This window comes from Dryobates pubescens, chromosome 1 (genome assembly GCF_014839835.1).
Source record: "Dryobates pubescens isolate bDryPub1 chromosome 1, bDryPub1.pri, whole genome shotgun sequence".
Taxonomy (NCBI): domain Eukaryota; kingdom Metazoa; phylum Chordata; class Aves; order Piciformes; family Picidae; genus Dryobates; species Dryobates pubescens.
The window spans coordinates 55,080,911-55,103,981 of NC_071612.1; the positions used below are offsets into that span (position 1 = coordinate 55,080,911).

Sequence of the window (23,071 nt, forward strand, 5' to 3'; positions counted from 1 at the left end):
AGGAAAAAATTGCCAAAAACCAAAGAATATTTTCAGCTATGCAAAATGTGACAAAATATAGTTAAAAGTAAACTTGAGTTCTTAAAAGGCACACATTTCTCACTATTTACTTGAGCAATTTTATTTCACTGCTCTATTAGTTATACCACAATTCATTTGTGTAATTCTTTATACTGTATAGAAAAATGAAGCCATCTGTATGATTTTTAAAAGGCTTCTGTTCATCCCAAATGATGCAGAAATTATATTAATGTTCTATGCAATTTTTTTAACATCTAAAAATACCTTTGTTTGTTTTAAGAAAATAAAACTTATTTGTTTTATTTGTTTATTTTAAGAAAATAAAATTTTATTTGGTTTAAGAAAATAAAATTCTATCTAAATAGAAGGGATCACTTGCAGCCAGTGCAAGTTACCAGGTGAATTACGATGACATATTCCCAAAAGCTTGGTTTATTTGTGTTAGTAAATGTGGACAGAATGTCTATGAATACATCTGAGGATTAAACACCAGTTAAAGGATATTGGCAGTACTGTCACATGAACGATTTTTTTCTCATGAGGCTTTGAGTAAGTTTAATCCAAAAGTTAGTGAAAGGTAACTTACCTGTACAAAAATTAGGTTCTGCCAATGTTTTACAATATAGGGGACGTAAAGCACCCTTGAGTTTGATATGGAGCTTAGTGGGTTATAAGAATGACATGGTATGGCTGCCAGTGACTGAGCTTAACAACCAGTTGGTCAAACAAAGTGACAAATTTTAATACAATGCCAATACAAGGAATGAAGCTGAGGTCTCCTGCTGCCAAAGCTACTTTATTCCAAATGCCTGAGTTTAATCTTCACACTTGTGGCCATATACTTTGACTACCTGTTAAAGCAACAAGCTGCTATCCTGTCCACTCCAACTTCCCAGGTCTAGGCCTTTCAGAATATCTGTAGACTGAAAACTTGCCTTTTGAAGATGGACCTCAGATTTCCCACTTTCAGTCTGCTGGATCTGCTTACAAGAAGCCTCTGACCTTCTCAAACTTGTCTCCCTCTCACCTAAGGATATGTTCTATTGGCTCTGTATTCAGCCAGAAAGTAAAAATGTTTAGTAGTAACATTCAACTAGTATATTCTAAGACTCTCTGGACATTTATTCTTCCCTTAACAGGTTTTCAGACACTTTCTGATGAAAGCATCTCTTAAATCTCTTAATCAACTGTCTCAGTAGCCACAAAAAAAATCTTGAAATCAAAAAAATTCCACTCCTCCCTAAGAAACTGAAAAAATAAACTATTACTGAAAAATTGAATAGAGTAATCATAAAAACACTGAGATTGTGCATATTATTGTGGCAGGTTTAGGCACAATTCTCCTGATTATATTGGACTGGTTTAGATATATGAGTATATTAGATTCCTAGTAAGTGGACAGAACCCCTTTAGTAAGTTTTTTTCTTTTATACATTTAGCAGTCCCATCATCTATGTTTGTTTGTTTGTTTGTTTTTTTAATTTAATACCAGGTTGCTAGATAACATTGCACACTAAGGAGGTCATCTTTAAGTGGCTGTCTAATTGCATTTTGCAGTTCCATGACCTGAACACCCTGAAGCCAGTGGGGAACTGTTAAGGCTTATTCAAATTGAAGCAGAGCAGCTTCCACAATCTGCCTCAGGATGTTTCACCTACGGACACATGCAAGACTGTACAGGGTCTTTATTTAGAATAGAATAGAATAGCATAGAATAGCATAGCATAGCACAGCATAGCTTAGCATCGCATAGAATTAGAATAGAATAGAATAGAATAGAATAGAATAGAATAGAATAGAATAGAATAGAATAGACCAGACCAGACCAGGTTGGAAGAGACCTTCAAGATCATCGTGTCCAACCTACCATCCAGCACCACCTACTCAACTAAACCATGCAACCAAGCACCCTATCAAGTCTCCTCCTGAACACCTCCAGTGATGGTGACTCCACCACCTCCTCGGGCAGCCCACTCCAATGGGCAATCACTCTCTCTGTGTAGAACTTCTTCCTAACCTCCTGTGTAAACCTCCCCTGGTGCAGCTCGAGACTGTGTCCTCTTTTTCTGGTGCTGGTTGCCTGGGAGAAGAGACCAACCTCTGCCTGTCTACAACTTCCCTTAAGGTAGTTGCAGAGAGCAATAAAGTCACCCCTGAGCCTCCTTTTCTCCAGGCTAAGCAACTCCAGCTGTCTCAGTCTCTCCTCATAGGGCTTGTGTTTCAAACCTCTCACCAACTTTGTTGCCCTTTGTTGCCCTTTACCTGTGAAACTTTCCTGTTTAATATTCTTCATAGGGTAAAAGTATACTTCAACCCTTTAAAACTGCAGAATTGCAGCTAAGCTAGGAAGGGGCTTTTGTGTTTGTTTGTTTTTCCTTTCCTTTTAGGACATGTCATCAGCCCAGCAGGGTAGAAGTCCAAATAACTGTTCTCCTCTCCTTACATGCATCTAATATTCTGCAGAGCACAATAATACTGGGGAAGAGGGACTAGACAACATATATTTCCCTTGTTCTTAGTCCTAGGAGCATTGATTACATCTCAGTCTTATAGGTCAGATCTTCTGTAGAAGTTCAGGTGGAGAGTACTGTTCACATGGTAACTGGGAAACTGGGAAACTGTGTATCTTATAATTGAGTTTTGATGTGGTGGTTTGGGGGAAACACCACAGGCAGAGTGCTTCCTAGCTTTACAATCAAACTTTTGGGACATTATAGTTTAAATTTAAACAACTTCATATCTTTTGTCTCAGACAACACTGACAACAGTAGAAGTGTTAAGCTATTAGGCATTACCTTAATGATCAATTCTGCATCCATTTATTATCCATTCAGACATAATAAAGAATAGTAATATTCAGAATCAGTAAAAATGATTCAATAGTCTATGCTCAAGACTCACAAAAAAGTCTACAACATAAATAATTCCATCAGTTTATTTTTCATCTTGGGCTGAAGTGTAAGAATGATAAATTTTTGAAACAAACTATTTGGCACTTTCCTTCTCTGCAAAATAAAGGTTTCCCTGACATATACTGTAAAAAATATGTTTTTCTGTACATCAGTCCTAACCTATAGTCTAATTCTCTTTTTGAACCCCAAACCATCACCCTTCTTTGAATATTAAAGAGACAGCTTGTGAACTGTGAAAAAATTCTAACATTCATATACAAATCTGAGACCAAGAGACAGAGTAAAGTAGAAGACACAGGAAAGTTGTGATTTGTGACCAAAAGGATTTACAAATATTAACAACATTGGTTTGTGCTTTTTTTGGTCATAAATTACTGCACTTTTTAAAATACATTTTTAAAATGCAGTTTCTAGAAAACTATCCGGTGACAGATGGTTTTAATACTTATGAACAAGCTTATTTCTTTGGTAAAGTTCATGACATATACTGACATTAAAAGAGTTAAGGAATTCCATACGTATTAATCTGGCTCTTGCAAATGTCCACAAATGAAGAAATGAGTATATAGTGGAGTGTATCAATGTCATGACTTCAAATGTCATTTAAAGACAGATTTTACCAATTCATTTAGGCATTAGTCTCACTGATGATGCACTACTACTACTGGCTGGTAATAAATACAAAATACTTTAGTCAGATGAGCTATACTAAAGAAACTATTTGCAAGAACTGTTTTAAATGTGCAATAAATTAATAAGATTTCTCTTTTGTAAAGGACTGTTATTATAATCTACTTTTTCCTGTTAACATGTTGAATTTCACAAACAGGGAAATATGCAGCTGTTGAGAATATAGCAAGACTGACTTCATTAAATCATATTTGTGATTATGCTTGCAACAGCACAGATAGGGAAGGGCATTCGTTCTCCAATATCTTAAATAGCTTCACCACATTTTATTCCTCATGCTAGCCCACTGCTAATACGTTAACACCTTCTACTAATCTGAGTGTAAGAACTGGGAAAAGATGTATTCTTCTTATGTGAGACAGAACTCAAAAATTCATTTTCGCTTCTCTAAATTCCTTCTACTGCAAAATTCCAATAAAGAGAACGTGCTACTATTTTAGTGTCCAGCCACAAAATTCTGAACTTCCTCTCATGTCTCTCATGTCAGTCTTAGTGCTACTATGTTAGCTGTGAAGAACACTTCTTAACCTATAACTGTGGTCTGATATACCACTTTTAGAAATTATCTCCATCAGAATAGAATGTGCTTGTCTTCAGCAGATCACAATGGAAGGTTAAAATCAAGAATTGAATCACAAAATAGAATGCAAACATTTACCAGCACTTGGAAATAAACAATTTACTAGAACTTAGTCTCTTAACATATATTTCTACTGAAGCAATGAGTGTTGTCACGCCTGTTCTGTGCAGCCATAGAACACAATAAAGCATAGTATATTCAAAAATATGCTAATAAATGTGAACCATCAAAGTGAATTTCTAGTGGATTACTGATTGGTGTAAAACATCTATGGCATCTGTGATATGGTATTGTGAGCTTTGGGGGTTTTAAGCTTAGTTGAAAATTGTACATATTTAAACTACATTGATCACTGTAACTACTGAATTTGCTTTCAATGATGTGTTTGTTTGCACTGAAAAACATTTGGTGGCTGTTCTGATTCAAACCTATCCTTTGAAATTCAGAATTGTTGTCTGAACAAATTACCATTTGATAATTACTACTGCAGAATGCCCAGAGAGGTGGTAGATGCCACATCCCTGGAGACATTCTGGGTTAGGCTTTATGGAGCTCTGAGCAACCTGATCTAGTTGGGAATATCCCTGTTTACTGCAGGGGTGGGGTTGGACTAGATGACCTGTAGAGGTCCCCTCCACCACAGTGCATTCTATGATTCTGTAAGTATATTTCAAAACAATAACAATGGTTCCATGGATATACTTTCCTAACACAAATATGTATTGTTATTATTATTACTATTATTGTCATCATCATTATTGGTTTTGCAACTACTAGTAGAAAAGTCTCCATTTGGAAAATCAAATTAATTATTAGTAGTACTTATAATCTATTAATATACTTCTTATTTGTGGTCTTGTGTGTAGAAAGTATATACTTTTCATTTAGCTGTCTCCATTGTGTTGGCAGGGTGTCATGTAAAACTGAGGAAATGGCAGAGAATGAAAAAAAAAACCACTAATGCAGCAGGAATACTAGCTTCATTGGATATTCTCTGACTGTTCCTTTTAATAAATGCAATTCTAAAGAGAATTTAAAATTTATGGCCCCAGGATTCAATGAAAAATTACTAGTAACAGTAGCAATAGTAATCACCATCACTAACACTTTCCTTATAAAATGTGTCAGGACTGTGTAACAGTCACTTTTCCTTTCGCATTTCACTCGTACAGAATCTCCATTCTAAAAATATCTTTAAGCAGACACGGCAGACAAGATGGAAGAGCAAGGCAGTATCTCATGCAATTTTCCTCTCAGTGGAACGTTCTCACTGGTAAAATGTCATCAAGGTAATATTTTTTACAAAACAGAAGGGAAAATTAGTCCTGACAGGAGATCTGACCATTCACATACACACATAGAATTGAGAGAGAGTCTGTTCCTAAAATAGCAACATAGCAGGCCTGTGAGTTTACAGAAGGTATAGCTCATAAAAGTATATCACTATGGTCATGGGACATGTAAGCTCAGACAGAACTAAACACAGCAAGAGAATGCTAAAAATTCTTAGAATGTGGATTTTTATTAAACAACAAAAAAAATTAAATTCTACTTCAAAGGGAATCCATCAATATATTAGAAACTAAAAAAGGGTAAGATAGAGTTTTGAATTACATGATTATATTTCAGTAATAGCATTGAGTGACAGTATGAAAATTGAACAACTGATACTAAGTAGCAAAGAGAATATATTTGAAACAAGGGTGGAACTACAGAGCATTGGGTAGCTTACCATAGCGATGACTGCTGCTCCAGCTCCAGCGAGTGCCACAATGAATAAGTGGAATGTCATGTTAAGCTGCAAAGTGGGACAAAGAAAAGGACTTTCATGGTGGTACACTAAACACAAACTGAACAAAAAGTCAGGATGGCAGAGCAAATAATTACCTTCCTAGTGCCACCATGCTACTTCTTCCAAAAGATTGACATCACTACATGACATTGTACTTGTGGTTGGTTTTTTTAATGATACTCATATAATGGAGAAAGCCTATTTTAAAATAGTGTATTTAAATCATAAATATTATGAAAAACAATCATTTAAAAAATAAACAGTCCAACACTGTGTGCTGACTGCACAGCAAGGGCCACATTTTCTTAAATGGTTTTGGTATAGAAACAGACTGTATACCTTAACTCTAAGAAGATTTATTCAGACACAGTGAGACCCAGAGAAACATTTAGCAAAGTAGCCTCTGCCTTCAGAAGGATCAAGATTTTAGCCCCATTTTCTGGTTTAGATAGGTGTAATTTTATTTGTCCTGTCTTCATTCCTGATTATTTAAAACCCAGAAACCTCACCTGCACTGAAATACAGGGCCTTTGCCTAAGGGAAAAGCTTAATAGGAAAATATAGGTCCTAGCAGACCACAAGATTTGGTCAAATCCATTTGAAATTTTTATTCTTCTGTCACAACAGCAATCATAAGGTCTTCAAACAGTGATTCATTATATAGACCTATTCACTGTGCAGCAAACGCATTAGCTTTCAGAAAGATCTCAGTAAAAAAAAACCCACATGACAATGGAATTCTTAAAAAAAACAAACCAACACAACAAATGTATTTAGAAAACAAATGCCTGGAGAACCTGCATAGACTAAATTTTGCAAGTGGTGAAAGACTAGGAAAAGTACTTGCTGGCTGTATTTTCCACTGGGATTTTGTTCCATCATTATAGTTAGAAGGAGAACATTAAGAGTAAGAAGAAAACACCACATCAGTTACTTCCCACAGTAACATATATTATAGATTTGCCGAAAGTATTATCACTTTTATTCACCTCATTAGAGTCACACATCTTGATGAAGCTTTCTGATGAAGTGCAAACCTTCTTTTCTTCTCCAATAGTTACAATACCTGGAGTGGGATAAATATCACAGTATTTAGTATTGCTAGTACATGGCAGATTACTTCATGTGAGCCTGAAAGCTAAGAAACAGAAAATCTTGACTGCTTTGCAGAACTTTTTTTAAGAACTGGAGCACCTTCCCTATGAGGGCAGGCTGAAAGCTGGGGCTGTCCAGCCTGGAGAAGACAAGGCACTGGGGGAACCTTATAGCAGCTTTCCAGTGCCTACAGGAAAGCTGGAAATGGACTTTTTACAGGGGCATGTATTGACAAGATGAGGGGTAATGGTTGCATACTGAAAGAGGGTACATTAGATTAGACATTAGGAAGAAATTCCTCACTGTGAGGGTAGTGAATCACTGGAACAGGTTGCTCAGAGAAGTTGTGGATGTTCCAGCCCTGGAGGTGTTCAAGGCTGGGTTGGGTGGGGCTTTGAGCAACCTAACTAGGTGAAGTTGTCCCTGCCTATGGTTGGGGTCTTGGAACTAGATCAATGTTTAAGGTCCCTTCTAACCCAAACCATTCTATGACAGTTTCAGCCATCACAAAATTAACACATCATCTATTTAATAAAAGCCCCAGTAGGAGATATGTAGGTAATATTTTTACTTTTTTTTTGTCATTCTGGTAAGTACCTTCATTCCAGATTTCGATCAGCACAATAATCAAAACACCAGAAAATTATTTGAGGTCAATATACACATTTACCATGCTGTTCACAAACATTCTCTACCCTCATGTTGATCTAGTACAAAGCTGCTTTCACAAGTTATTAGAAAGCATTATGCAAACATATATTTTATTGTGATAATAGTTTCTCTACCATGAAAAAAGATACTGTTCCTTCCTATTAGTGATCAGTGGGTTTTACACTGAATTTACAAGAAGCTTGTACCTTCACAGAACATACATTTTATATGTTATTGTTCAATGCATACTTTAAATAGAATTATTAATGCAAATAGGCATTATTAGTAGAAACATATAAGGTCATAGAAAGAACAATTAATACTCTTGATGAGATCTGTACAGAAAAAAATGCTTTCTCAACTCACCTGTCATGCTGTGGAGAACAAAACCCATCAAAACATTTTAATTTCCTCCCCCCATAAAAACAATAATGTGGAATATTTTGTTTCACCTTAAGTGAAATGTTTAATATGAACCAAGTTGTTTCATTCCTAAGCAATACAGCATTTGTTATATCTCAGCAGTTAAAAATTCACTGTGAAATATATATTCAGACTATGAGAATTGCTTTGAGAAGCCTCAACTCCTGGGGGCTGATTGAGTTTAACTCTCCGACATGTGCAAGAGCTTTTTTGGCAAAAACCTTGCCAAATTAATGAAAAGGACTTTAAACTTCTGGGGGAGGGATTCCTCAGTCCATCCCACCACTAGTACTTTGAGGTCCGTGCCAGCAACTCATGCCTAGAGCCTGGATAAGAATTTGAGGCCATTAGGAGAGCACTTGAAGTGCAGGACAAGTGCAGCCATTAAGTCAGTTTCTACAGGGGCCCAGCATAACTTCCTCTGTGCTAATGCATGTAGAATGATGAACAAACAAGAGGAGAGGGAGATATGCATGCCTTCAAGGGTACCGTATTACTGGCATCACTGAGACATGGTGGGATGGCTCCTATGACTACAATGTTCCAGACAGAGGATCACAAGCTCTTTAGAAAAGATATGCAGGGGAGGTGAGCAAATGTCACCCTCTAACTCTGCAACTAGCTCATGGAGCTCAACCTGGTGATGGATGAGGAGATGACTGAAAGCTTGTGGGTCAGAATCAAAGGCAGGGCAGGGACAGGTGATGTTATAATGGGGGTCTGCTACAGGCCACCCGGCTAAGAAGAGTAAGAGGATAAGGTCCTCTACAGACTGATAGGAGCATCATTTGTATTCACATGCCCTGGTCCTCATGGGGAACTTTGACCATTCTGATACCTGTTAGAGGGACAACACAGCAGAGCACAAGGATTCTTGTAAATTCCTAGAAGGTATTAATGACAATTTCTTTCTCCAAGTGGTTGAGAAGACAAGGAGGGAAAGTACTATTCTGGACTTTGTTCTCGCCAACAAGGAGGGCCTGGTGGAGAATGAGAAACTTAAGGGCAACCTTGGGTGCACTGACCACAAAATGGTGGGAGTTCAGGATCTTTAGGGTGACAATTCTGGGAATATGGACAACATTGATTCAAATTTGTCAGGCCTGGAAATGCAGTGCATCTCTAATATACCGCCTTGATTAGTAGGTAAAAGGATAGAAAGAGATGCTTAGTTACTTCAGAAACACTGAAACAGTTAGTTTCAGATACAGGGAAGCAAAGCAATGTGAAGCTTTCTTTTGTGAAATCTTGCTCTATTTAATGTTCTTCATTCACGTACCATACTGGCGAAGATCCAAGCAGAGATTAGCTCCATCCACTATGGTGGCATTTCGGCAAATGGTCCACAGATTGAAGTACATGTAAACAGGCAGAGAAGTGAAGGCTGTAACGCCAAGCCAGGCCAACATAAAGATGTATGTCAGCATAATAAACTGCAGTAAAAGAAGGGAAAAATAAAACCAGTGGTAAGTCATAAGTTTACTGATACTCCATTGCAAAAAAGAAACCCCAGAGAAGTAACAGACACATTTCAGACCGGTTTTGTCTGTTTCTGTGCTTATTTAAATTACATACTGATAATTAATTCAAGATCTAATCAAAGTGAGTGATGGAACACTAATATGAAATTTCTGAAGAGCAAGCTTACTCCATGTTACTGTCAGTCTTGGGCCTACGCACCACATCTGAAGTACAGACAGCTGCATGCATTGTGAAGCATGCCTCTCCCTCTCTCCCATCACTGCTACTCCATAGTTAAGGCAAGAAGTGGCACTGCTTTTTTCCACTCTGAATCATGATGCAAAGAAAATTAGAATGAAATGATCCAGGCTTTGCCTGCTTTTGCTTTCAAAATCTGTCTCAATAAAATTGAGTCATTACCCATGGCTGCCACAAAATACCACTGGCAAATCCATTCTGCAACAAACCAATGAGACAATATATTTATCATTTTATCACTGTATTTAGACATATTTGGAGTCTACATACAAGGGAATTCATCGTTCAGAACAAACAAGAGTGCTTACCTCTGTTAATAAGAAACACATTAATTTACATGCCTTGTAACATGTTCCCCAAAGCCTACACATTTTATTTTTTTTTAGCCATGAGCCTCCAGAGTATAGCAATCTGCTTGTAGGAGGCACTGAACTCTACTTCAGGGATGGTAGCTGCGCTGGTACACTCAGCTTGTGTAAATTTGTATGAATTCTACGTTACTACTCTGCTGTTTGAGATGACTAGCAGATACACTCATCGATAAAAAAAATTCCCTTTTATGCTGTGGGAAGGATGCTACAAGATGAAATGTGGAAGATAAGTCAGCCTCTAAAGGTTGAATCTAAAGCCCCAAGATTTGATGGTTCCATAAACGCTGCTGAATTTAAACACATTACTGAACAAAAAAACTTTCATCACACTAATATTTTCCTAGCTGCTTATCACAGAAAAATATTTACTCTGAGAATAAGAAATAAGAGCTATTTTGGAAAGCTGAATAATTTGCTCCACAATCTGCTAACATTAAGCTTTGAACAGAGAATAAGAGCAAACCAGAAGACATTTAATGTTTATTTTAAAATATGAGATCTATTACATCAGGAGATGAAGGAAAAAGCCTAATATAAATTCAGATGTTAGTTATGGAAAGTTCAGATTCAGAAGGGTTGTAAATGGTAGTAAAAATAACAGAGGGATGACTTGCCCATGTGGACCTGATCAGGAAAAGTGATGCAAAATAAAAAAAAAAATAAAAAAGCTTTGAATTTTAGATGAGGTGATTTCATTATTTTGAAGTTATGGGATGGACATTCTCAAGCAATATTAAAGAGACCTTAATTTTATTTACTTTAACTCGCTTTCAAAGAATATTAAAGAAAAGCCATTTTAATTCTGAGGAAGTGTGTTTACATAGAAATTTAATGTACTTTAATTAATTCACTTTAAAATTAAATTCAGATTAATTTTCCAAACTGTCCCTAGGCTTGAATAGCTGGTGAATTTATAGCACTAAAAAGAATTATGAGAAGGATGCAGGAAAGTGGCATAAAGAATAGAAGTATTCGGTTTAATACTTCAGATATCTACTTTCTATTAGTTTCTTCAGTTAGAATACAGAGAATACATAGAATAAACCAGGTTGGAAGAGACCTTCAAGATCATCACGCCCAACCCATCAACCAATCCAAACCACCTAAACAACTAACCCATGGCACCCAGCTTAGTACTTAACTTAGTACTCAACACTTCAGCTTTACCTGCAACTTCGTAAATTATGTACCATTGTAACCTTTCCCTTAACGCCAAACTAGTTTAAAAGGAAAATGGATGTATCTGATTGTGCTTAAAGACTTTGGATGTATCTGATTGTGCTTAAAGACTTTTGAAAATGCATTCATGCAGATAACAGTTGTGTTCCTCTCCGAAAAAACCCAACTGATGACACAGAGGAAAGGATAGCAAGGTCTATTGTTGAGGAATGGCTTGTAAAGACATGGTTCTATGGAACAATAGTTTGAACAAGAGCATGTAGGCCTGACTCCATCTTGTTATTTACTGCTCACAGTAAGCTAGTGTGTTGATGCAGCCAGGCCACCGTGGCCTTGTAGCTGTGCTTGCAGCTGCCTGCAAAGGATAACAGGATACCAAAGCAAGGTCACTGCGCCCTTACACGCGATAACAAGTAAAGAAGAATGTAAAACAGAATTCTTGTGATTATCTCATCAGGATGGGAAAGCAGGATGTTTAACCGCTGAAGGTGGGGTTGGCAGCTAGGCTACTGTATAAAAGAAGTGTCTGATGCTCAATAAAGTGGATTTCGTGGATCATATTGATCGGTGGCGACCCCTTTCTTGCGACAGTCTATAATAAATATGCACCCTTGAATGTTACAGTAGACTTTTCTGTGTGTTATTTGCCTTATATAATGGAAATTCTATTGCATCTATAGTGGAAAAAATAGTCAATACAACTAAATAGTGTTCTTTACACATTCCTATTTATTTTTCATTATTGCTCCTTTATTGTTTTCCTTTTTTTTATCTTTTATCTTTTTTTTTTTTTTTTTCCCCCTCTCTCCATTTTACAGTGTTAAAGCTAATGAGACAACATCTGGTACAACCCCGGGCACCCATTTACAAATAATTACTTGGAAAATTACTTGGAAATGTAGTTTCACTTCAGGGCTATGAATTCTCAACTAAATTGCTGTGTCTGGTCTTAATTTATTATCATGCTGAAGAGTTGTACTCAATTTTTCTAAAGCAGGAAGAAAGTAGGTTTTCTCTGTGTTCCCAGAACAGATTTTCTTAGTTTACTATAGTCTAGAAGTAGTTGAAAAGTAAGACCTCCTAGCTTATGAGTTTGCAAAAAAAGACCTCATTTTTCAGCTGCTGCCTTCTAGAATGACTGAACTTTATAAAAAAATCAGTATATCTCTCAGTGTTGTACATGCATGATAATTTAATGGATAAGTAAATCTTGGCTACTTGTTACATTACTGAACTATGCTAGCTGTTTTTAAGACTGGCCTCCACACAGATTCAGGAATCTTCCTGTTCTATGGTTAGGACCAAATGGAGGAAAAATATCAGCCTTACTATCAGAATTACATTTCCTATTTAATATCTTTTTATTTTCTGATCTGTAGTAGAAATTACACACTCTGTTTGCTTAAGAAGCTTGCTTAAAAATCTGTACTGTGAAAATACAAAGTATTGTTATAGCAAACAGGCAAAACCCCCAGATCTTATTAGGCTCTAAAAAAATTTGCCTTGGGCATAGAATAAGAGAAGAAATCTGTCACATGCTAGTTGCTGTGAGTCTCAAGAGCTGTCTGCTTAGAGAGAATTGCCTGCTTGTTTATGGAAAGATTCTCTTTTAAAAACATGAATCTATTGTGGAGCAAATCAAATGAGGATTTGAAAAGGAGGAACTTTATTTTTCCTCTTTCAGTCACTTCTGACTGAAGAGCCAATGATCAATGATGTGCCCAAATTCCTGTCATAAGAAGACGGTGGGAAGAGATTGAGAAATTGCTTTTGTTTAATGTAAGAATACCTAAAATGCAAACCTTCACATTAAATCACTTAGTAGCTATGAGTTATTCCTGGAAGCTGCTATCACTGATACACACCACAAAACCATGATCTGAGCAATAATACTCTTTCTGCTGTAGGAGCAGTAAGAGGCAAGATGTTAACCTTGCACAAGTCATTAATTTCTACCAACAGGAGGTAATAGCTTGTAAATTCTTGTTATAATGGCATGAATTTTTGAATTTATTTTTTTTAAACCACCATTGAAAGACTGAGGCATTTTTTAAGATAATTTTCTCTGCTATTCTTTGCTCTAGAGATCTTAAAATAAATGCTTAAAGAGCCTGTTTACTCCAAGAATTAAATTCAAATCTCAGTCTCCTGAGATTCAAAGGGATCTTGTTCCTTTGAAGTAGCACTCTTCTATGTGACAAGCCAAAGATCTGTGGAATAGTAGTACAGCATCTTAAAGAGGTATCACGGTTTGTTCTTCAGTACACTCTGTATTGTGTTGGTAGTGAAAATTACTTTCTCTGATCAGTTCAGTTTTCACTGTTAAAAGCCAAACATAAACCCAAATCAAACTAGAAGTGATAGTGAAATTCATCTACCAAATCATAAAGATAAAATTTGACTGATCAATAAGCAGTTTGCATCAGGAAAGAATAGCTGAAGTAAAGTTATTTCAACAAAACAAATCTTTAACCTTTGTAGTGGTTAATTTATTGTACCAAAATGATGGCTGGTAAAATGCTCTCACCAGATTTTATAAGCTTTTGATTGTCAGTAATAGCTTTCCTGAAACATAAATTATCAAAGTATTTGGATCATCAACTCTTCCAGAAATAATTTTTTCAGAAAAACTGTTTTCACAGAACAGTATCAGGAAGCAGCGATTTCAGAGCGTGTTCTGAAATCATATGCATACAGCACAACAGCTTTCATGGTGGTCATAGCTGCTTGAAATCTTGTTTCCACTGTAAACACCACCCAAATCCTATCCATTTTAGTAGGAACAAAATTTCAGATAAAAATGCATGGATACTTGCCCCATGAAAGCACATTCACTGAATTTCAAACACTGTTATGATTGCTTCAGTGACCCTAGGGATAGAGATCATGAAATCCTACCTAAAAGTTACTGTTACTGTAGAGAGATGGATTGAAACGGAAATAAACACAGAACACTGCTGCTTACTACAAAACAAAATATTGACACACAGCAACAAATTAGAAGTGCCTCGATACAACTTAACACCAAGAAATTCATGTTGCCATGTAGTTTTATTGGTTCCAAACCAATCACATTAACAATGCCTCTCAATTTATTCATATATTTATTTTATATTAACTCCCTACATGAGCTCTCAAACCAGAGTTTTCTAAGAGTTATACCTTGCTGTGTTTTTATCTCATTTACATTTATTATTCTATGACACACACACATTCAAACAGTTTGCTTGATGGTTCAAGAGGTTCCTTTGAAACCTCCTGACAGGCTCAGAAATTCTCTTTGACAGTTTTCACCATAGATCATAACTGCATCTACAGAGATTATATACCTCCATCCTGCCAAAAGTCTGTTAGCTTCACTGTGAAACCCTGTCAGTGCAGGTCATCACTTGAAGATAAGCTTAGGGTTAGCTTGGCTGTTACTAACTGGGCACCTGACCTATGCAGTGTGTTGTGTAGTCCCGGTTCCGGGTGCAGTTTCACAACTGCACATCAGAAAAAGGCCCTGCTTGCCATTTGATGTCAACTCAGAAGCATGAACAGGAAGATCTTTTTTTCTACAACTATCTGAAGGGAGGTTGTAGACAGACAGATGTTGGTCTCTTCTCCCAGGCAAGCAGTACCAGAACAAGAGGACACAGTCTCAGGCTGCGCCAGGGGAGGTTCAGGCTGGATGTTAGAAAAAAGTTCTATACAGAGAGAGTGATTGCACATTGGAATGGGCTGCCTGGGGAGGTGGTGGAGTCGCCATCACTGGAGGTTTTTAGGAGAAGACTTGACAGGGTGCTTGGTGCTGTGGGTTAGTTGCTTGGGCGGTGTTGGATTGGTGATGGGTTGGACGCGATGATCTTGAAGGTCTCTTCCAACCTGGTTTATTCTATGTATTCTATTCTATTCTATGTATTCTATTCTATTCTGTCTTGATTTGCACTGTCTTGCTAATATCATGTTCACTGTCAATCGATAGATTTTATTTCAAAACTAATATAAACATATTTAGCTTTAGCACTTTGCACAGCTTCAAATTCATAAATGACGTTTGACTTTCAGACTTTCTGCTTCAATCTTCTTCACTTTTCATAGGAGAAATTCCTCTGAGTTACTACTACTGTCTCTTTCACCTGTACATATTCTGCATAAACACATTTACCTAGTCTGTTTAAATTATTCATTGAAGCTGTCACATATTTTCTCAAATGCTGAACTTTGTCTTGATGAAGTTGTGCTGATAATTCTTGCATTTAGGAAGAAGTCAGACTTCAAAGTACTATGTGTTCCTACCTCAGACCTGTTTATTTGCATTCAATTTTCTATAATGCAGGGTTCTGCCTGTTACCCACAGATCTACAATCCAGACTCAGTAATTTACTTTGACAGCTTTTAACATAGATTAGTGTAAATTTAGATATGTTGTTCCTCTTCATAATCTGTATTCTTAAAATGCAGATGTCTGTTCTTTTTTTACTTTTGGGAGGTTCAGAATTCATCCCAAAACAATTTTGCAATTTTGTACTTTTAAAGAATCTACATAAATACTTCAACCTCTTCCCTACGTTTTTTGCAATAGCATCTTAAATGTATAGTTCCCTACGTGCAAATACGAGGAAGGGCAACTGGAAAATGTACTGGGTTGCTGTAGAAAGGATTGGGTTGCAGAAGCTAAAACAGCCTTTGTTGCTCAATTAAAAATGTTTGGTTATCTAGAACAAAAACATTCTTATTTATTTGTTTAAATACATTGAAATTTACTTAAATTTATGTAAATCTAAATAAACCAGAAATGTAAAAAAATTATACAGTTGTATAATTATGTTAAACTCATTGATATATCAATGCTTGATATGTCACAGATCATCCCCTGTGACCTTAGCCAACCTCTTTTGGTATTCACACTCCCTCTTCTTACACAGTATAAAATCTAAAAACCTTTAAGGAGGACTATTAAATAGCTCACAGTCAAAAAGCCTCCTCTAATGTTCTTGTCTCTGTGCTAACCAGCATTTCCTACGCTCACGCCTGATTCCTAATCAGAAGCAAAAAATGAAGTGAAACTATTTCAACATAATTAATTTCATATATAATGCTGCTGGAAGAAAGAGACTGAGGTCCTGATATTATCAATAAATGCACTAGAAATCATGTGAAACACAAACAAAGTCTTTTCTGCTCAAAGTATCACTGTCATTTCTGTCAGTCACTTGTTGGATATTCATTATTGTCTCTACAAAACATGTTCAGCCTATCTCTCTCTCTCTGACATGCTATATTCCTAGGCACAGCTCCAGGAGGCTTGAAACATGGATGTATTTCATGTTATGCTACTACTGTCATGAGGCTGATCCTCCTTGGCTTGTGTTCAACTGCTTCAAGATTTAAACTGCCTAATTGCAGTTCTTCCACATATTAGTTAATGTGGCATTCCTTAGATCGTTAAAATCTAGTACCAGAAAACTATTACATTTCTGAAATTTTTAATTTTGAAGTACCCATTTTATGTAACTGTTCTGTTTGGGTTTGTTTAAACATTTTTCTACTACAGATATTTTAAATGGTGGAAAGATCTGATTTTGACAAAACTAAAAGCACTTCTTGCTGCTACTTTCTGCTTTTCACTTGCACACAGAGTTTATCTATAATTTCCTTTAAATGTGTATTTCAAGGTTGAAACACTACACATAATGTCTATTGTTTTGTAACTATTTAGATGCCTATAAAAAGATAGTTTACTTTCTGATTTATTCTGAATTGATTTCCTGGAAGCATTGAAGAAGGTGGTTTCATAGCGGGGCATCAGAAATACAAAAAAGAAGGTTCTCTAACAAAGTGAAACTTTGCTTTGTTAACAAACCCACTGTCAGAACATACTCAGTCCAAAGAAGATAGCTTTGCATTGATGGAAGGCTAGGTTTTCCCAGAAAATTTCAGAATTTCTCTTTTTGATACTTCTTTATAAGCCACTTATGCTTCTCTTTTTAAATTTCTAAATCTTTAGAACATTGATGGGTTTGCAGCATTGTGTTGCTTGAAGTTCTTAGCAACAGTTATTTCACATGACCTTCAGGCAAGACTGATTCTTGTAGTTCAGGCTTCTGCTGTCCTACAGAGAATTGGATCTTATCTGTATTTAACAATAGCAGAATTTCCTATTTACTTTTACAACCTTTCAGATAGGAATTACTTTTCTTCAAAATATATATGTTTGTGGTTTTACTTTCCTAGTTTTCCACCTTCTTTTCTTTTTGGGGGTGTTTCTAACACTTCAAGGCATTCTCTGTTGGGTTTTTATTTACATGTGATTACAGATAATAACCTGTTCTTTAAAACTGCCTTTTTAAAGCAGTGGACTAGATCTTCATTAAATACTTCTGCTTCAAGGGTTCTTCAGATTAGATTCATGCTACATAACTATCCAATTCTAAAACCCCAAGTATGAAAAGCCATCAGTTCCATCATGACCCACTCCTTGTCACTATAGGCAGGTCCTAGTAGTAAATATTCCAGTTATTTTGCTTCCAAATTCCAGATAGCTGATTTGTAAACTCCTGATCCACACTCTAATGGTTTTCAGCGATGACAAATTTTCTATACAGAACAAAAAATAACACCCAGCTGAGAAAAGACTCTTCACATTTATCAAGTTGCCAAGACTGTGGTTTTTATTCAGGAAGTTTGCATGGTCTGTATTTAGAAACTAGACAGTGAAGCTTAAACTAGAAAGCAGAAATAATACTCTTATAACCTTTCTAAACAGTTGTCTCAACGTAAACGTGTGGCTGTCAAAAACAAGATCATAAAATCTTTCTTGATTTGCAGCTTGGAAAGACTACGAGAGTATCAAGGGGTATAGGCCTTCCTTTCTCATTTGCTGTCTTTCTAAGCAGTGAAAGTGAATAACATAGCTTTTAATCTGCCAGAAGATTCTAAACATGTGACTTTAAATGTTAAAGCTCTTCAGCTGTAAGAACTATTGGTAAAAGTACTCCAGTTTGAGTTTTCTGTGTATTTTGGTGACAGTAACTTTGAGTGGGAGAACTGAAAAACAAGCAGGCTAGAAACTGGTGTGAGTAGATATAGAATACGTCTTTGACCATAAAATTGTGAGCTTAAGATGTATAGATGCAGTGAAAAAGATGAAAGCAGAGAGGTGAGAACAAGACTCAGGGAAAACTGATCATCTGATAAAGTATTTAAGTTAAAACTGAGAAGAATTATCTGAACCAAAGGGAAATAAATCTATAATCTGAAAAAAAATTATGATGGTTCCTAATAGAAAGATAAAGCCAATGGAGAATGTGTAGCATCGCCCAGAGTCAAGCACACTTTGGAGAAAAGAAAACAACGACATTAAAAAAAACCTACTTATTGACTGAGTTTACACGCCAAGAAAAAACTATGTCCTCATGTGAAAGACACAGCACAATCTGAAGCAAAGACATTTTGTCCAGTTTATCACAAGCAATAAAAATTATGTCAGTGAGCAGCAAGGCCAAGAGAAGCTGAGAAGCTGCTGGCAAAGCATATTACAAAGTCTGGCACACTCCTCTATTAAAGAAAGCAATGAACACGGCAGTCAATAAAAGGGCTTTATATAAAGCACATGGTAAGTTATGTGAGAAGAGGAATGATTGGATGATTTTGCAAGTGTGATATCCCTGAGTGAGAAAATGCAGAAGCATAATATCAGGAAAACCAAAACAACCTGCCAGATCACAGAAATGATAGGCTTAAAAGTATAGTAAACATCTACAAATACGTATCAAAATAATTTCTAAGCTCACTGCAAAAGATTTCTGAAGTATAAGAAAATTTCTGAAGTATAAGAAACAGAAAAAGAAAAAAAAAAAAGACATAAATTGCATTCTTTCTTTTTAAGAAAAAGAGAGACACATTCAAGAGTCTCAATGTCCTTCTTAAATTGAGGGTCCCAGAACTGGACACAGTACTCAAGGTGTAGCCCAACCAGTGCTGAGTACAGGGGCACAATGACTTCCCTGCTCCTGCTGGCCACAATATTCTTGATGCAGGCCAGTTAGTTAGTTAGTTATTTACAGAACAGTCAATTACCAAAAACATTAGCTATGTACTTGATATTGACCAGGGATCTCAAAGTAATCTCAATTCAAATAGTCAGCAATTTTAATGTGAGTAACCTTCATTTAAGTCCCAGTGCAAACCAGAATTTTTTGAAACTAGGTTTTCTGGGGTCGTATGTGAATGGTGTCTGCAAACCAGAGAAAACAAAGGAGGAAATAATGGGTTGTTTGCCATTTAAAAACAAAAAACTAAACTTGGTGACGGATCTCTTCTTATCCCAAAGAGGAACAGGCACATTTTCTAAAATAACAGTGAACATATTAATGAGAAAAATAGTTCTTGTTGAGTATAGCTGAAGGCATTACACACTTTCAGTCCTGTCTCAAACAGCTTATGTTGCTGAGAAACTTTTTCACTAAACTCTTAAAAGTTCCTAAGTAACAAGAGTTATTTAGTGACTAACCAATATGGAGAACATTTCTGACAATCTAAAATGAAGTATCAGAAAATATTAAAGAAATCAATTAAAAGAAATAAACTTCACAAGGCACTACAAATACGAAAAACATGTTGAAATTGTCATAAGTACAAAAGCGTTCTTCACTACTTACCCAGGCACTGACACATCTGCCGCAAGTGGTGATTTTGAAGTCCCCATAGAGATCCTTGATGGCACCAGTTGTAAAGAATCCCTCCACCATCAGCAAAATGCCATATACAAAGAATGCAGCTGCTACACCATATATCACATATTTGAAGATGTCAATCCTGTATAGAAAGAGTAAAAATTATTTATCTGCAAAAATATCTAAAGCTGACTGAAATTTCAGGGTGAGATAATTAGACTCACTAAGCCTCAAAGCCTCCACACGTGAGTCAGTTTAAGTGCTGATGTGATATAATGATAGCTGGATCTGAGGACAGGAATGTACTTTGGAATAAAAGTGCATTGATAGAAGAAACACTGGACCTTTTAATTTAATAAGATGCAAAAAATGGATCCCTGTAGGTAAGACAGCCCAATTTGTCAGAATATTTTAAAAGTCAGTTCATTTTCATACTCTCTTTCTTCCAAATAAAGTGGAAAAGAAAAAAAAAAAAAAAAAGGAAACGTGAGTCTGACACATCTGGGAACACATTCCATACAGCACTTAGGTTATAGAAAAGATAATTTTGTCACAATCTTCAATAAACCTTTCTACATGTACAAGTAGCTCTCAAATCGCAATGCCAATATCTGCTACCTTCTCATTATTTTTCTACTTCCTCTCCAAAGGACAAAGTATCTGACACAAAATAATGAAGTCATCGAGACAAATCCCTAATTTAAAACCAGAAACATTATTCTGAATGTAATAAGGTCAGATCATCTGGCATTCTTCTACAATGGGGCTTTAAAAACAGTATTTCACAGACCCTAAGCTCATGAAATGGACAGTTTACAGTGTAGCATGTAGAGCCACAGAAGGCTCAATTTATTACAAGGAAGATTATCTGGGTTGTCATGTGGTTGTCCTGCCTAGCAATATCTTGAAGCTCAATAGTAGTTCAAGGAGACTGCCTTCTAAATATTCTTCATGATGAGAGCATGAGAAAAGATGATGGAAAGCACCTCTCTATTTTGTTTTGTCTAAAACTTCCAGTTGTCATTGCCTTGGATCAGCAAGCTTCAATGTTTGCTACTCGGACTTCTCTGAAAACCTGGGCACAATAAGCTTCCACTTTATCAATGTGACATGGCAGGAACTGTGCTGCTCTTCAGAAAGTGGTTACAAGCAGCATCTCATAACAAAGTAGCACAAAACCCAAGCTGAACTCAACAGGATCTGCAAGTTGAATTCTGCCAGGCACCAAACAACTGCCCAAAATGGACATTTCTCAAGACATAAAGGTTGATACTTCTATTGTTACAGAAAGAAATAATTAATGATAACATTTCTTTGGGATCACCCAAAGATAACTTTCAACATTATCACCCAAAGGTAACTCTCAACATGTTTAACATGTATAATATAATAATGAAGCTCAAAATCTCACTAAAGTGTCTTTGCATTTGGATGGTTTTAAGAGATTCAAAGTCAAATTGAAGCTTACAGTTTTCAGTTGTATGATTATGTTTGCAACTTCAGTGAACATATATTAAGCTTACATTAGTCTCATAAAAATACAGTTGAATGTATGACCTGGGAGTAGGAGAGCTATTATAAATTAATGGTTTTGCAATATGCTGTAGTATTAAATACATATAACTACAGATTACATTGTAAAAATCCCATTTCCCTAGTTTTGCAGTTATTCAGCCAGTGCAACTGTGTTTTAACAAGCAAACTGTATTTTGAGCCTATCTTGTCTTTACTGGTGACAATACATTTACAAGAAACAGGCAGCAACTCCCTGACTATTCCATAAGCCATCTTCCAATCTCCACACCTTATAAAGCTGTGATCAGCATATTAAGTGTGGGGGTTCTGCCAGCAGCAGCTCCTCACAGACCTTTGTATGTTCAGTGCTGTACAAATTACAAGCTATATTTACCCTAAAGAGGTTAAGACCTTTGGGAAGTCCAGAGACTATTTCAGCCATTGCAACACCCCTTTAAATCATTTGTGTTAGGTCTCCCACTGAGTTGCTTGTATTAAAATGCATACTAAAAGATCTCTGCTTTTTCTTCAGTCTTATGTTTAACTAAAGGAATACTTTTCACTTAAGTCTTCCTTTCACAAAGAAATAAAATATATATAACTATAGCCAAATATAGAAATTTCTTCCTCATAAACTCTCCAAACAGAGAAGTAGTAAAATCTCAGACTACAAGATGAAACAGACAGACTTAGTTGAACAAACAAAGGATATTGTAATAATGCAAAGAATAAAACTATGAACAAAGATTATGAAACAATCATACAACTACCTCTTTTAAAGCAAGATAGAATTGTATTGCAATACAGAATTATATTGCAATATAACTAAACTTAGTGCGTGTTACATTTAAAGAAAATTTATTGCAACAGTAACATTTTATATATGTAGTTTTGAAGACAAAGTTGACATTAAATTATTCTTCAGCATCTAATAAATTTCACATAAACTTTGATTTTCCAATGAAATTATAGCATATAATGAAATATAGGCCCTGTAAAATGCCTTTCTTTAATATAACATTTGATTCTTTGTGGATGAACTCAAGGATATTAATTGCCATCTGTGTTTCAGTGAAGTCTCAAATGCTGCAGACAGAATATGAGGGCAAACAGGGAGGTAGAAGGGAATGGCGGAAGGGATGATGAACATGAGCCAATGAGAGAGATGGGTAAGATAAAAAAAAAAAAGGACAAGACAAGCATGGATTACACTTGTGTAGGATGGAATAGATGGAATGAGGTAGGTAATCAGTAAAGGGAAAATATATATATATGTGTATATATCTGAGATGAATTCTGCACTGCTGATAGGCTTGCAAAGATACACATTAGAGGAAGGCTGTAGCCACAAGAAAAAGAAATCTTGAATAACTCTCTAAATGCCAGAGTTCTATGAATACTATATAATAATATAATTGAAGTCATGAAAAGGCAGTCAGTAAAGAATGCTAACAATTTTACGT

At 36.0% G+C, this 23,071-nt stretch overlaps 1 protein-coding gene across 2 annotated transcripts in view; it reads right to left on the reverse strand.

The window, feature by feature from the left end:
* GPM6A (glycoprotein M6A) overlaps positions 1–23,071 on the reverse strand; it is a 112,078-nt gene that overhangs the window by 2,902 nt on the left and 86,105 nt on the right. For both annotated transcript variants that reach the window (XM_054166176.1, XM_009896348.2), the window contains exons 3-6: positions 20,079–20,235; positions 9,444–9,597; positions 6,985–7,061; positions 5,936–6,001 (exon numbers count right to left, since the gene is read on the reverse strand). In XM_054166176.1, coding sequence (XP_054022151.1) covers positions 5,936–6,001; positions 6,985–7,061; positions 9,444–9,597; positions 20,079–20,235 — 454 coding nt within the window. The remainder of the gene's footprint in view (positions 1–5,935; positions 6,002–6,984; positions 7,062–9,443; positions 9,598–20,078; positions 20,236–23,071) is intronic.